The sequence below is a fragment of the Petromyzon marinus genome, chromosome 4 (assembly GCF_048934315.1).
Source record: "Petromyzon marinus isolate PM22_M1 ecotype Great Lakes invasive population chromosome 4, UKy_Petmar_22M1.pri1.0, whole genome shotgun sequence".
NCBI lineage: Eukaryota > Metazoa > Chordata > Hyperoartia > Petromyzontiformes > Petromyzontidae > Petromyzon > Petromyzon marinus.
The window spans coordinates 25,745,597-25,761,948 of NC_133670.1; the positions used below are offsets into that span (position 1 = coordinate 25,745,597).

The window sequence follows — 16,352 nt, forward strand, 5'->3', positions numbered from 1 at the left end:
ACTTTATTGAATGTCGGTTATTATTTTCTCTTGAGGCTTTTCCATATGAAAATGGATCCTTTCATTTTGTCCGGGCAGCTCGGGGTTGACGCGGCAACGTTCACACGCGCTTATATATGTATTAATTGGTGTGCGTAGTATTATAAGTTGTTCGTTGTTGTGGACCTTCCTTCCTCTTCATTCATGAATTCACTCCTGATCTCTTGCGTACTCGTCTGACCTAACTTCCTTCTTTGCCTTGAATATAGAACGTCTCCTCTTGTGCGTTTTCCATCATGTACATGCAGCGTCTTGAGATGCGATCTCATTTAGGCGCTTTATACATTAAAATTGCCTCGTGTGTAGTAGTCCTAGAGATTAAGAGTGCGCACGGCGAGGTGCGTGCTTGGAATGACAATGAGAGACCGAGAGGCACACCTGGGTTAGAGAAGGCGCGCACGTTCGAGACATTGTATTGACAGCTCAGAACGTGGGGCTTGGGCAGGAGCACGCTGTTAGACAGTGCGACGTCCGGTAGTCAAGACTAGGGGGAGGCCTTCATTCGGTCGTGGATAGCCCATTGCTGAGGCTAATGAGCAGTTTTTTGAGTTTCATTTATTAGGTTTTGCCCTGTGAGCCATGCGGCTCTTGACTCGGGTGCAACCGCAACAAACAAAAACATGAACAAAGAGCATCTTAAAGTGACTACGCGCAACAGAAAAATCCAGGAAAAAAACAGCAAATCTTGAGTGAAAGCTTTCGTGACTGCAGGAATTCATATTATTTGGGTTTTTCGGTAAAGTCACGTAGATAGGTTCAATAATAAGTTGTTTTCTGTTATTTTTCATTATTTTCTTTGAACCTATCTACGTGACTTTACCGAAAGACCCAAGAATATAAAAACGGCAAAGTAATGATAATGGCCTAACAGCCAAATCGCCCTCAATATGCCGTTTCTGGGAATTGACAATAACTAATCCAAGTACTAACCGGGCTCAAAGTTGCTTAGCTTTCGAGATTCGATGAGATCAGTCATATTCTGGGTGCTTTGGTGGTGAGGTCACCATCATCATCACCATCAGCCATGATCAATCCACTGCTGGATGAATGCCTCCCCGAAGCCGCTGCCGTTTCTCGTGTCTCACGGCCTTGGGTTGCAACACAGTCCGTCTGGAAGTCGTCGTCCTCTGATCCGCGTTCCCAACTGTTTCTGCCACTCGCGTCGTCGTGAGGCTCGTCGGCAAATCTTCACCGCGTCGAGAAAGTGCCTGGCGGCAATTGACGGAGCGCGTTGCCGGCGTGCCGTTGCAGGCACGGCGTCGAGTGCGACTCCGCGGAGGTGCAGAACGAGGTGTTTGTGCCGGCGCTCGAGTCGGGCCGAAAGAAGTGCCTCCTGCAGGGCGACTACCTCCTCTTCAGCTGCGCCGGCAGCCACGACACGCACCGGCGAATCTGCCCGTGCCGCGATTACATGAAGGGCCAGGTGGCGCTGTGCCGGGACTGCTTGTGAAGGACTCGCGACCCGCCGCCCCCGACCCCCACGCTACGATGCCGGACGGCAGGACGAGTCGCATCCTGAGGGGGAGGTTAAGCGCAGGATTTCTCCATCTCTTTTTTCGCGTCGATTTCATTTTTTGTGACCGAGCCGTTTGTGCTTAAGCCTTAACTCAACTACCCAAATGGATTGAAATTAGTGTTTTGTTTTGTTTTGAGAGGAAAAAAAATCGCCCCAAAACAAGGCAAAATGTGGCCGTCTGCCTTGTTCCGTTTTGTTTTCATTGAGCATCGATTGTGGAGCATCACAAATGACGATCGCACGGAGGAAGAGCAAACGTGACCTCCGGACCGGCGGGTCGCTGGTACAAGTTGGATTCGGGGGAAGGTGATTTAACAGCCCGATTTTTGGGGAGCCTGATCAACAACCGAATCTGGTGAAAGCCGGTGGAAGACCCGGAGTGAATGCTGCCTCGCGCTCACGGTCGAAAGCGGAGGAGCTGCCCTTTGCCCGTCACGCTGCGGGGGGCTTAACGTGGAGCGCCTCTCCGGCTTTACACGAACAAAGGACTCTGCCCGTGCACATCTTTAGCGCATGCATCACGGCGTCCCGGCGTGCCGCGGTTAAACGGCGGTTCGTGTTTTCTACGTTGTGCTTGGCCATGTCCTCCTCCTCCCCTGTCCTGCCACCACCAATCCGCCCCTCCTGTTACTGCTGCTGCCCCTTCCTGATCCACCGAACTTGCGTCTTCATACTCCCGTGTACATTTTAATATTCCTGGAAGGCAGAGCTGTTCCACAGCCTTACGATATTTACATGATTCCATGAAAACAGTGAACTGAGGAGACGCTGACCTATCTCCTCGTCTTTGGGATCTTTTCCGATCTTTACTTTTGTGTATGAGTCTCTTTACATTGTTAATGGATTATTGTTTTTTATGAAGAAACTGGACAGAGATTGGCATTTCTTTTTGTCCTTGTAAATGTGTAAACTCGCGATAGACAGGAAATCTATATATGAAATGTATTGTTTGGTTTGTCCGGTACAATCACGCAGGCACTCGCACTTAACCGAGAAGTACGTTCGAGTTTAAAACTGTGTCCGTGGTACAGAATTGTCTTTCGAGGTGGTTGGCGCAGATTTTGCGGCGTGCGTTTTTAACGTCAAAGGTACGGAGTGCGTTTGGTAGCGCTGCTCTGTTACCCACGATGCATGAATGAAGGCAGACGCGCATCATGTGAGCGTGGCGTATTTATTACGGTGTAACGCGGTACATCTGCTGCCGCCGCTGCTGCTGCTTTGTGAGATGAGCGGCACTCCGCACGGTTGGATCGGCGCGTCGTCATCCGCTGGGGCTCGCTGCGGCGGACGCTGCTGCTCCGTCTCTGCGCGTGGCCTGAACTTGCGGTGGGCGTTCCAATTCACATTGCAGGGCCTCCCGCAGACGCTTCTCCGTCCCCATTGGGCAAGCAGTTGCTGCTGTAAGTGACGGTACACGTTGGAAGAGGAAATGATAGTGAATGCGTTCTTCAAACTGAAGCAAGCGTTTTGTATTTATGCAATTGAGATAGATTTTTTTTTTACGTTTCTCTGGAATTTGCGTGACGTGCGCGCTTTGCCGGTGTCCCCGTTTGGTTACGATCGGTGTCGCGTGTTTGGCCGACGGAGATTAACTCTCTCACACTCACAAGCTACTGAATTCTGAGTTCATACACTGCTCGTTCTCTGCTTTGTGGCCGCGTTCGAACGGGGGTTGAGCCAGGCCCCGGCTTTCATTCGCGTGCGCGAGGGGGGGGGGGGAGGTAGGAAACAAACATCACGGGAGAAACTAAATTTGAAAACTGAATTGAATCATCATTCTTGCTGCCACCACCGCTTTGAATCAACACCACCACTCAGCGGCCTTGCATATGCGAGTCATAGTCGTGCCTGTCACACGGCGAGTGAGCGAGTGTGTCGGACGCGCACGTGAGGATTTTTCTTGCGTGTTGGGCCAGTATTGGCGTGTGTTCTTTCTAATGGCTTGATGTTGTGTTTTCTTCGTCGCGATTGACCGATAGTTTGGAGCTTAATTTGGCAGAGCACTGCAAAGCCCAAGGCAGGTTGGGTGCACCTCCTGAAATAGATGAAGTAGTGTTGACAGGCTGTAGTACAGCAGCATTGTTGTGAAGCCCTTCGTGTAGTTGTGATGGTGGTGATGCATATATCAAGACATTGACTGCCATGTAGGCATTTAGCGATGCGTCATTTCGTGGATTCAAATCGATCCTGATGCCCACGAAACATGCATTCAATCATGTGCGTGTACAAATCTGTTGTTTATACAAAATGCCTTTATATTTTAGGCTAATGTAGTGGAGAAAAAAACTAAACACCAGAAAATACAAATCATAAGATAACAATGAGACAATTCACGGAGTTGCTGGAAAGATGAATCGTAACATGCCTACTATGGAGTACTATAATTACCTCTTTATAATTAACACATCTGCGTGATGTTATTCAGGCCGTGGCGGGAAGCCCCCCCCCGGGCTTTAACAGCCACGCACAAATCCAGATTGTCAACCGCTCGATGTTCATGCATGCGGCATGGCAAGGTTCAGGATTTACGAGCAAATGGAATTAATTGGTCTGACGAGCAGAGGCGGGAGAGTTCCCTGTGGCTACAGGGGTCTGGATTTGACTGCCCTCCTTACGTGTCGCTGTATAATGGGTAATACCCTCGAGAGTAATTTATTTGATGTGTATTTTTTTACCAACGGTTTTGCCGAAGTGCACCGCCTATCTCGCTAGTTCTGGGGGCGCCAGCAGAAGTTTGTCTCTGGACAGCGTTGTCTGGGATTGACGGATGATTCGCGACTTAGGTTAAGACGACATCTCACCCAGAGCAGCTACCCCAGCAGACCATTGGGGTTTCATATAGAAATGAACAACGACACAATCATGTAGGACAGCTCGGCACGGTTCAGTTGAACCCTACACGCAGAGACACGGCTCGGCACGGTTCAAACCGGCACCGCAATGACGGGTGGGATCGAATCCAGGTTTCGGCCGCCTGTGATTAAAACCATGTTCTCAAATGTAGCGAGTTGATTATCTCAGCCCAGTCACAAATGACTGCGCAAAAATACTCCATACAATTTAAATTTGGTTCTGCACCTAGTCCGGCTAACTCCCAGCCGTACACCGTTCGCAACCACGGAGATCCGAACGAATACTTTGTCTCATGACATGACGCTGGGACCAAAACAAATACTGGAATAAAATTCTAAACTTTTAGAAAAACGACGGGCAGCTCGTCGGCCTGCTATAGGAGTTTTTTTTTTTTTTTACCAAGGGAAACTACGGTAATGGGGGAGCTGTATTTTATCATGCAATGCCATCTTGTCCGACATTTCAGAACGTTAAGAAGTAAGCGTTTACGACAGACCGCTATTCAAAATGCTTGCGTGCTCTGAATGTGAAATGTAATGTCCGTAAGCAAGCGTGCCCTTGCAGTAGACATTTACCAAACAATTATAGCGTTGGAAATGTTAACATTCTAAAGTTCCAGCCTGGTTTAAATTTCACTGCGTAAAATTCCCAAGTGTGGAAAACTGACTCCGATGGTACATGGACATCATTGTTTATTTAACCCGTTATTTTGGCATAAAATGCACAATCCGAAAAAAAGACATGAAAATTTTTTTTCTCTGGTTTATGGAAAGTCTGTAAAAATCTAAACACGGAACGCGTCTCTGGCTTTTATATATACTGTTATCGTAATATCGTGTTTCAACTACATTGTGTATGCTCTGTCCTATACTTACAAATGCGTGGCAGTCTTCTTGGGTTTCATAGCCACACTTAACTCGTTTCAAACTTGAATTTGTTTTCAATTTTATTTTTACAATGACGATATATGCCATTATTGGTTGTCCAATTTGAGTAAAAAACCATGGTATATTGGCGTGTATTATATATTTATTAATGAGGTTAGGCTTTATTTTGTTCCAGGTTTATTGCACTAGATTCACCAAAGCGGCGAGGCACCCTTGGCTCTGGGCAATGAAAGCGACGTGCGTGCAGAGCCCTTCGACAGCCCTCGCCACCGCGGCTGAGAGGGACCACTCCGGTCGCGTGGCGACTTTGACACGGGCCCCGCTGCAAGGAGTGAATTGGGGGGGGGCTGTCAAACCCCCCCCGCCTCCCTCTTTGTAGCCGATGCCTGGGGTCCCCTCTGGCCCTAAGGCCCTGCTGCTTCGTTCTGTAGCTACGACACTCGCTTAAACGTTAAACGAGCTGTGCATGGAGACGGTGATGGGGGGGAGGTCTGTTTGGCCATTGCAGGACCGCTGTTTTGACGACTTCTAACAGAGTGTTAATTCTCTTAATCGGCCCTGGAGGGGGGGGGATGCTGAGCCGAGTCGATCTTCGCTGGGATTTCAACTCTCGCAGTCTTTCCATTCATTACGAGCTCTAACCAGAGCGGCCCCTGTCTGGAATTGGTTACATCCATACATACGTGTGTATATATTAACCTTATGACGGGACCCCGCTGTCCCATAAGCCCCGGGCTCTACACGATGCGCTAATCAAAGTTGTGTTTCTTCTGCGCGTGTCGTCCTCGCTGCTGCGCTTGGACGACACGACAACAGAACGGTCCGCGCCAGGCGGGTCACGGCGTTTATGTGCGCAGCGGGACAGAGTCGCCAAAAATAAATTGATTAATTACGATTTTGACTTCCGTTTATTCGGGGGCCCCGGAGTCACGCCATCAGGTTCATATACCTACTCGGTCGAAGATAATTATTTATTGACTCAGTCGAAGAGAATTATTCTCCGTGCTTTTGTCTCATTGCCCAGCCACTGGATTGTGGGTAGCTGTTTCGGTCAGCAGTCACCCACCGCGCTACCGTCTTGTTTCCTGCTGTGTTGACTAAACCCAAAGTCTCTCTCTCTCTCCTCACCCCCACTCTCACTCTCTCGAGCATTGCAATGCTTGGGGTTTACGCTCTCGACAAACTAACGTCAACATAACCGTGCCAGCGTCGTATTCATTCGTTTTGATTTGCTATTTCTACAGGCGTATTGCGTGCCTCGTTTCGTAGTGACGTGGACATTGCCTTATCACACACACACACACCCACACACACCCACCCACCAAGCCTGCCTGCCTGTGTAGCTCGGTGTGTGTGTGTGTGCGTGATGCTCACGCCGGTCACACAACCGAGCCTCGCCATCGTAGTGCGGCGGTGCCATCATCGCGGCGCAGACTCCCCGCGCGTTTTCGCGTCGCGATTTTAAACGGTTGTTGTTTATTTATTTGCGTGGCTTTTCTGCGGCTGCGGCGTGTGGTGCCATCGGTCTCGCTGATGATCGGATCCGTAGCGGGGATCGTCAAACGCATACCTCGGCCAACTTGCACCGTGAGCTGCAGTCACAGTTTATCTGCATATTATTATTATTATTGTTGTTTGTAGTGTACAGTGGCAAGACATTAAGCAAAAAGACGGAAGGGGTGAAATGATGAGCCAGGCAACTCGTGTCGCGTCTTCGTTAGGCGCATGCCCAGTCTTAGACTATCAGTGTCGGTACGCGGGCCGTGGCCGGATCTGTAGAATAGGATAATAAAATCCTCTAGAACAGGACTTCTCAAACTCCATTCCACCTTTTACACATTTACCAATCCATATACATCCATAACTACAATTTATACACATCGATGCACACACTAATTGGTAACGACCGGAGTTTGAGAAGCTTTCCTGTATAAACTAAAGGACGCAAGCCTTAACACTGAATACGATGTATATAATTTGCACATTATTTTTTTGTTTTTCATAAAGGCAATGATCAACTTTACAAGGTGACCCGAAAACAAACGTGAATTTATTTGCCGCATTAATTGCAGCTCGGTAGATAAGGGGAACCTTGAGACAAAATCGCCCCTGAAACGAAATTTCACCCGTGACACTCCCCCCGCCAAACGTCTTCATGCTCATCATTGCATCTGACAGGGAGCTCGTGGAGCTGGACACGACCCGTGCGCGATGTGGCGACAGCCGCGTTCATCAACGAGTCGTCGTCGGCGTGGCTTTGGAGGCCGCTCGTTGTCGACTCGAACTTGGACGTTCTGCACCCAAACCCCCCATCAGCTGAAATGTCACCAAGTCGCCGCTGCGGTCTCTCGTGCCACCTCTGAGCCATCACGCGCGTGCGTGGCCGCGTGCGTGGCCGCGTGCGTGGCCGCGTGCGTGGCCCCGCGTGCGCGTTGCGGGATGGGTGACGCGGGCGGTCGTAGCGGGGGGGGGGGTGGAGCTGCTGTCGGCCGCGTCCCTTTATCGGGTGATTTTTTTTGACAGTGGTGGATTGTTGTTTTTTGTTAAAAACAATAAAAGAGAATAATCGTGATTGAAAAAAAACACTGAATAGGGTTTGATTTCTGGTGGCTTTAAAATACTGCACTCATTACAACTCCTTGGTGGGCGGATGTTAAGGGTGGAGGGTTACCAATACAAACATTACAAAAAAGCTATTGAATTGAACGACAATACTGTTTGGGTGGCAATATTGCCGGAATTACATTCTTTTTCTGAGCCTCTGAATTCATAACGAGGTGTTGCCAGGTCATGTTTGTTTACAGCTCAATCTGAACGCCACATTAATGTATAATATTTATTTATATTCTCGGCAAATCTGTGGGAGGAACTACATAAAGAAGCGCGAATGTTTTTTTTTATGAGTGAGCAGTGTTGACATCGATGTGACGTACAGGCCCTGCTGGACACATTATTACCTACAGTTGAAATGAAAACCCATTGAATGCGCTCTGAGCGTCCTATAAAGGGGGCCTAATGGGCATCTTCAAAGGGAAGCTGCTGCTGCTGCCGCTGCTGCCACTGCTGCTGCTGCCACTGCTGCTGCTGCCACTGCTGCTGCCGCTGCTGCTGCCGCTGCTGCCACTGCTGCTGTTGCCACTGCTGCTGCTGCCACTGCTGCTGCCACTGCTGCTGCCGCTGCTGCTGCCGCTGCTGCTGCGGCTGCTGCTGCCGCTGCTGCTGCCGCTGCTGCTGCCGCTGCTGCGGCTGCTGCTGCGGCTGCCGCTGCTCGCGGTTCCTTGGGCCTCCCGCTCAATAGTCGCGTGGAAGCGGCGCCCTAAGAGGAAAGAAAGAGAGGTTTGAATGAAAGAGGTGTCAATGAAAGAGAGGTGTGAATGACGTGTGAATTAAATCAAGCGGCCGAGCCATTGCATTGAGACCACAGCAAGCGTTTGTTGGGGACGTTACGAAATAATCTACAGGGTGTTTCAAAATAAGGACCCGATTTGAAATCGCTATATCTCTGCAACCACGAACCACCCATGAATGAAACTCTTACCACGTGAAAGGGCGGAGCATAGAGTTCCAAATGATTACCGCTCGATGCCTCTCCCAGCGCACAAACAGCCCCTAGCCTCAGTCATTCGCAAGACGGCGACCCCGCAGTTCAGCAAGACTGAATCCGTAATTGCGGTGCAGCGTGCGTTTCAACGGCGTTTTGGCATTGATCCCCCAATGTCAAAGAGCATTCGTCGTTGGTGCCGACAATTAGAGGAAACGGGCTGCTGTTTATGTAAGGGGAAGAGCACAGGGCGACCACGAAGACGACACTGAGAGGCGTTTTGGACGAATTCAACTATCGTCTCGATAGTTATTGTTTCACTTCTACGTGATTTTACCGAAAGAACCAAGAATTTATAAAATGGTTAGTAAAACCTGATAACTCATTAAACCGTTTGTAACTTTTTGTGTAATTGTAACATGTTGCCATCGTGAAACATACTGCTTTGAAATTGGGTCCATTTTTTTGAAACACCCTGTACTTAAAAAAAAACCCACGAAAGTGTTTTGAGCAAAAGGTGTGTCGTGAATTTGATTCTGTCTGTGAACGTTTGTCTATAACTGCTCCACTTCGGAGACTTATTTAATTCAAAAACATTGTCGACATTTTTTGTTTAAAAAAATCGTTTTATTTGCTGGTAACTAATACAGTTGTAGCTGATGTCATGATGGGCTGTAGATCGTGTGTATATGCCATCACAGCGAGCACCAACATCATCAGGGTCATCATTATTATTGATCATCACAATCTGGTCATAACTGCCTGTCAAGAATTTTAAGTCAATAAAGCTTACCTGCTCTCTGCTGTCATTGATTACAGAGGGCGGTGTTTGCTGTCGGTTGTAGCAGAATTGAAAGACTGCGAATCTCCTGTCGGCTGCTTCCCGACTTCCCTCGACGCGGCCATCACCCTGAGGCCCGACAGTGAAAAGTCTCCGCCATGGGGCAGCTGTGGCCGCGTAAAATAAAATGGGATGGGGCAAATGTGTACGTCTGCCGCAGCAGCGGGATTAATGGACGTGTGAAACATATACGAATAGGTGTTACACTTTCTGGCAATATAACAGTAGGTGTTAAGATGAGCAAACACCAAATAGATACCTTTCGCAAAGAATCAAGTCTGCATTAACCATGCGTCCTTGTGGTGAACATGCAAACGCACGTGCTCTTGACAATATAGAGTAAAAACCTATTCTTATTTTTCATACTTTGGTATTGGCAAAAAAGGCCCCGTGATATTAATTAACGTGTTGCCGTTTCAGGTTTTGCCTTCGTTGTATTTTTGCGGGGTAAGATGTGGGTAGGTGGTTGAGTGAGAGGGGGGTAACGTAGAGAGGAGGCTTTTGATTTGTGCAAAGATTTTGGAACATAAGCCATTGGTTGTGGGGTTGTGTGGCCACCACGGAAGGGCCAACATATCCAGGTGGTCGTGTTTGTGGCGTCACGCCTCGTGGAACGTGAATCGACGACGCACACAGACCGACCGCGATTTTATTGTTTTCCACGGAGAGAAGGAATACATAAGGGATGTATATATATTCTTGGTTCTTTCGGCAAAGTCACGTTGAAGGGAAACAATAAAATAATAAAATATATACAAACACAGAGACAATTTCAACCGAGAAGATGGATTCTGGCTTAGCAATCATTGGAAGGATTTGATAAACTATTTCGGGTCTTAATTGATTGTTCACGCTTACGGTGGCTTTCAGACAGCATACATTAATTTTTCGTCTCCCCCCCTCCCTCCTCTTTTCCGAACATAGATGGACTCGTCCATCTAAACAAACTGTCAAATCGCTATCCGTGGTGCTAACGTTTAAAAATAAATAAATACAAACCGCCACTTTTTTCAAATGTTCTTGCCGTTGGTTTTCACACCTGATGATGACTGCTTGTGTTGCAGTCGAAACGTCGTGAGAATTTTATTGTTTTATATATATTTTATTGTTTCCCTTCAACGTGACTTTACCGAAAGAACCAAGAATATGAATCACTGCAGTCACGAAAGCTTTAAATCAAAACATAGGGGATGCTTCAAAAAACATTCCACTTATATGGGACTATCGTGTTTAATGGAAAAAGGGATACTACACTGTAACATTTACATGCAAATTCCATATCTAGCTCCGCCCACAGACTCTTGGGTTGAGCCCACCTCAAGCTGATATCACCTCTTGTTGCAGCAGCTTTCTCCTGCCTCAGCAGTTCTCCTGCTGTTTGTCTCACCTGATGACGATTGATTGTGTTGCGATCGAAACGTCGTGATCTATTGAGTTTCTAGCTACGTGACTTTACCGAAAGAACCAAAGAGTATGGATTCCTGCAGTCACGAAAGCTTCAAATCAAGATAGTTTCTACTTGTTCGCCATCATTGTCAACGCACGTGGCCTGGAAACTTCTCCAGGCGGTCTCCAGAGCCCGGAGGCAGCAGCACATGCCACGTGGTGTTGTTGCAAATTCTCGGAAGTGTTCACATGTTTTTGAAGCACCCTGTATGTACGTACCCTGCTCCCATGAGGGTGACCTTGAGGGGCGGATGTCTTTAATTGTCCACGGATGGTCTCTTCAATGATTGTGAACACTTTTGTCGTTATATGTTTCCATCATTAAAATCACGGCACCCCCCCCCCCCCTACACACAAAAAAATAACACTTGTTCCCTGCAGTGTATCTTCTTGGAATATCTCTCCATCTTATAACTGAACGTCACATGAAGCGTTCATTATTCATCATCGCCATCAATGATTCACATGCTCCACTTCCAACAAACTCGGCTTCAAACACTTGCCGTCGCTCGTGTCCCCGGCAAACAGATGAGAAATAATTAAAGGCGCCTCCGTAACGATCGTCAGACGCGAGCGTGGGAAGAGCAGGACAACATGCTCTAGCCGGGCTCCTCGAAGTCTCCTCCTTACCGGCAGCCGCACGAGGCAAGCTGTGGCAGGGCTGCACCTTTGCCACCTGCGAGCGATCGATAAGAGCGGCACGTTCGTTCAACGAGAGGCAACGTCAGCAACCCCCCCCCCCCCCCACCGTTTGCCGGACAGATTCATTAAAAGTGCACCGGCACCTGCTCGTGCGCGAGATGGCCCTGTCGGTTTGCGTTCCGCGTGTCCGTTGAAGCGCCACGGGAGAAGATGAATCTCGGCCGCTCCTCGGGCCGAGCGTGCCCAGCCAGCAGCGCGCGTGACCCACGGCGCGCGTGACCCACGGCGCGCGTGACCCACGGCGCTCGTGACCCACGGCGCTCGTGAACCACGGCGCGCGTGACCCACGGCGCTCGTGACCCACGGCGCTCGTGACCCACGGCGCTCGTGACCCACGGCGCGCGTGACCCACGGCGCGCGTGACCCACGGCGCTCGTGACCCACCACGGCGCGTGTGACCCACGGCGCGCGTGACCCACGGCGCGCGTGACCCACGGCGCGCGTGACCCACGGCGCGCGTGACCCACGGCGCGCGTGACCCACGGCGCTCGCGTGCGTTCCTCGGGCACGGCGCGGGGTGGGGGTGGCCGCATGCTGCCGAGGGCGGTCGGCCAGGGCCCAAGTCGCGGTCGGCTCGTCACAGCTCAACTCCTTCGCTCCAAGTGTAGCCTTGAGAAAGCACGGGGCTCTTATCCCATTGTTCTCAGGCCTCGCTCCGGTCTCGGTCATTTCTTTTTCAGGGCGGTGGGGGGGGTGGTCTCCTGCACCGAGATGTTTGGCCAATTTCACGAATAATTGCGTGGGATGTTTGAAGAGAAAACCCCACACCCGTAAAAGTGGATAAAACTCAAAGCTCCTTACAGATAGACTCAATAATTGTTTTCCTGTACTGCCATATGTCACCTCGTACCTCGTCCTAAAACAACACTGTATCCATTCGTATATCGGCGTGTGACTGTGAAGCTAATTGGGGGTGATAATGGAGCGAACCTTTTCCACTGTTAACTCGTTGCCATTCGTCTCTTTGTGTCACTGAGATAACATCGGACTTACATTAACTACAAAAACTCATGAAGTGCCTTGTGTGTGGGATTACAAATGAGTTCATGTGTGCATCCGATTGTGTGTGGTGTGGGTGCAGTCGTGTCGCCGGTAGCGCAGCGCGCGATGAACCCGTCGATCCAAGTTTGATTCCCGCTCATGGCCAACACCAGTGACGATTATTTGAATCGATCCTGGGCCTCCTCAAGGTCGACTCGGCCTCAAATGAGTACTCGGTGCGGTGTGTAAACATCGCTACTCAAGAGACAAAGGCGGCCCTCGTGTGCCGTGTCAGCCCTCAGAGGTGCCCGCTAACAGCACTTGCCCCTACAGACTGTCAAAAGCTGTACGGGGGGGATGGGGAGGTCGTTGTCTTTGGCGTGGATAGGACTCTGCGAGCTGTTCAGTGTGATGCGATACAAGTGGCTTTACATAGTCATACATGTTTTATTGTTAAAGTGTTTGTTACTCAGTTCATTAACTATTCATATGCCAATTGAACACATTTTTCATTTCTAATTCCTTTAAGGCCCCATGGTGCAAAGTGCAGTCTCCATCTCTTATCCACTCTCTGACCTCTCATCCATGTGCTATAAAGGAAGCCCACTTCCCAAAACGTTGCCGATTATAGATTTTTGTTTTCCTTTTAAGGCCACACAGCGGTATCGACGGGCGAGGTGAGTGTTTTGTTCTTTGTGTTCGGCTTCACTCTCACAATCTGAGTTATACTTTCTATAACCTGCCACCTTTATCTTTACAACTTGCACACATTACCAGGCATCTCAGCATTCTGCTTAGGAAAAGAAGAGGCATTGCTATTTTATTACAGTTGCATACAACAATACTACCCATGTGCAGTGTATGTGCAAACATACACACAAAATAAAATCGTACTTTTTAGAATCTTCTGGAAGTCTCGTAAGCCAGCTACAAATTATATTCTTCGATTTTTAATTTACGCCAATGCTTCCCAAACGTCCTGAACATACAGGCCACTGCCAGCCTGCAACGGTTCTGCAAACAACTTCCCACGGCTTTGCAGACCGCCAGTGGCCCACGGAGCAGAGGCTGAGGCCCTGCTGGTCTGCACCGTAAGTCTTTAACAAACTCGAAAACAAAAGACAGAGATATTTTAAGAGAGAGGCGTGATTCGTTGCGACCACAGCGCTTCACGTGTGGTCGAACGTCGCCTTGAAAACGACGACCATCGTCAAACTTAAGAATCGAGGAAACATTTCAAGAAGAGTCATGTCCATCCTTCAGGACCATTGCTTTGTTCCTTAATCTTTAACCTCTGAGCTTAATATTTAAATAACCTTAACCTTAACCTGGAAGTGTTAAAAAGTGCACATCAGCCAGTAATTCATCGATAACGTGTGCTGTGAGAATCCACGCTTGAGCTGACACCAAGTCACCTTCGACTGGGTAATAAGGACCGCCTGCTGCCTGAGAAGCCTCAAGCACCAAATCACTCGCACAGTCTCGAGCAACACATGGCACAGGTGGCATTCAACTCCAGGTGTACAACGCCAATTTGCGTGTATGGGGAAAAGGACAAGGCAGGAATTTGAAACTCGAGATGAATACCGCACGCGTTCTCCACAGATGCACTTTGACCAGCAGCATACGTTGTGTTTGCTTGTGTCACAATCGAGGGCGTGACCTCCATGGATCCCCTCGTAGGCTGCCGATACAAATTCACGAGCGTCGTCTGAGAGTGCGAGCCGAGCGCAGCCTCCACTGCGCCTCCTCCGCCATCAGCCGAGGTTCTCGTAGAGCCGTGCGCGCCGTACCCGAGGCACCATGTCCACCAGCAGCCTGTGGGCGACAGAGCCACGGCGCTTGCTCCGTGCGCGGGATGCCGCTGCCGTGCGGCACTCCGAATGCGCTTTGCGTGGTGGTGGTGGTGGCACCTGGCGCGACGTGTAAAAACATCGCTGCTCGGGAGACAAAGGCGTCCGGGCGTGGTGCTGGCCACCCACCCCCTCGTGTGTCGTTCCAACCTTAATAAGTGCTCGCTAACAGCACTTGCCCCAACAGTCTGTTAAGGCTGTACTGGGGGATCTTTGGCTTTCTTGTTACCGAGCATTGGGCTGAATTATCCTTTTTTTTAAATGGTTAAAATGTTAATGGGCCAGCAAGTGATAAGCCTCATGAATTTTGTGGAATATATCGTATGAGAGAGGTAATTTCATTCACCTTTTGCAGTGAAAGCTATCAGGCGGCAGCATTCCAATGGTCTTAAAACAAGGTTCCGTAATTAACTTTAAGCTCCTGATATTCTCCTGAATTTGTTTCTTAACAGAGGGCAGCCCTCTGAGTGGCTGGGTGTATTTGTGAGCTAATCCCTAGAAAACAATTCAACAAATGACTCGCAGAGTGTGGTGACCGACTTGTTATAAAAACAACATCCACAGTTCTCGCGCTCTTTCTCGAAAACGACATCTAACTAGAAGGTGCCCTGACGGAGGAAACGCGTGTATGATTATTGCGACATATCCAAAGCAGATGGTGCACGTGGGCAGACGGAAAAGCAGCAGTCGTTGAGAGTAAATGACTATGGCTGTTTTTGCTACAGTTATTGTGAAACTGCAGATACAACAGATGGTAAATGCTATGGAATCAGGCGGCCCGAGGACAATAGACCACAATGCAATGTTCCTTGCGTCCCAGGTAACGATGCTATAAACTTACAACTCAACTCTGAACTACGTTTTATTTTACCAGGTAAGGCACTGAGTCATATCGCTCTCTTTCAGAAGCGACCCGCTATCGCAAATGATTGTTCAAGGAAGCGGCTTATCACGTGGATATTTATAGCAGCAGCAAGTACTCTGAACGCGTGTTTCTCAATGTGGAGGGGGAAAACCGGACTACCCGGATAAAAATCCACGCGACCCCGGGGCGAGAGACACGCAAATTCAAAATTTACAGCAGCAGGCGTCAGGGTAGAACTTGAACCCACGACCTCCTGTGTACCAGGCGAGGAAGTTAACATCTCGCCACGCTGCTCGCACTGTGCATGCTCGGCTCGTTTGGTGTGCTATGACGAAGGGTCATTGACCGGAACGTCGCCTGTTATATTCCCATTTGAGGCAATGTTATCAATGAATGTGTTCAGTGTTATTTTGTTTGTCTCTATTGAGGGCAGTTTGCTCCCCTCGTCTCCGCTGTGCCGTAGAGGAGGGGACCCCCCCCACCCCCCCCCCCCCCCCGCGTGCTGTCCAGCTCAAGCGATCCACCGCTGGGGCTCGGCGTGCCCGGTTGGAGACGCCGGGTGAACAAAACCCGGTGGTGGACTCGCCCAAGGTGGACGAAAAGCCACTGGGGTTGAGCCGAGGTCACCAGCCTCGATTCCACAGTGCTGCCCACCGGTGTTACAACTCTGGTGTCGCCACCCAGCCACCCGTGCTGTCAGATCCCTGCCCGATTCACGTCTAAGCCGTCATTGTTTTACTCCGCCTATGGCTATGCTGCCTCTCTCTGTAAGATAAGTGTGCCCACCGTTGCTTGCAGGGAGATGTCGCCGCATTTCGACTGCTTCTA

At 49.5% G+C, this 16,352-nt stretch overlaps 2 protein-coding genes and 1 long non-coding RNA gene across 6 annotated transcripts in view; 1 reads left to right on the top strand and 2 right to left on the bottom strand.

The window, feature by feature from the left end:
* MGAT5 (alpha-1,6-mannosylglycoprotein 6-beta-N-acetylglucosaminyltransferase) overlaps nt 1-7,878 on the top strand; it is a 103,092-nt gene extending 95,214 nt beyond the window's left edge. For all 3 annotated transcript variants that reach the window (XM_076060335.1, XM_032944519.2, XM_032944509.2), the window contains exon 17: nt 1,291-7,878. In XM_076060335.1, coding sequence (XP_075916450.1) covers nt 1,291-1,489 — 199 coding nt within the window. In that variant the 3' untranslated portion in view covers nt 1,490-7,878. The remainder of the gene's footprint in view (nt 1-1,290) is intronic.
* A 323-nt stretch (nt 7,879-8,201) lies between these two features.
* LOC142911858 (uncharacterized) lies at nt 8,202-12,189 on the bottom strand. Its single transcript, XR_012933732.1, has 2 exons — nt 9,630-12,189; nt 8,202-8,611 (listed from the first exon to the last, which is right to left on the bottom strand). It is a non-coding gene; the product is annotated as an uncharacterized LOC142911858 (long non-coding RNA).
* Nucleotides 12,190-13,600: 1,411 nt separating this feature from the next.
* TMEM163 (transmembrane protein 163) overlaps nt 13,601-16,352 on the bottom strand; it is a 36,164-nt gene continuing 33,412 nt past the window's right edge. For both annotated transcript variants that reach the window (XM_032944491.2, XM_032944498.2), the window contains one exon: nt 13,601-14,624. In XM_032944491.2, coding sequence (XP_032800382.1) covers nt 14,564-14,624 — 61 coding nt within the window. In that variant the 3' untranslated portion in view covers nt 13,601-14,563. The remainder of the gene's footprint in view (nt 14,625-16,352) is intronic.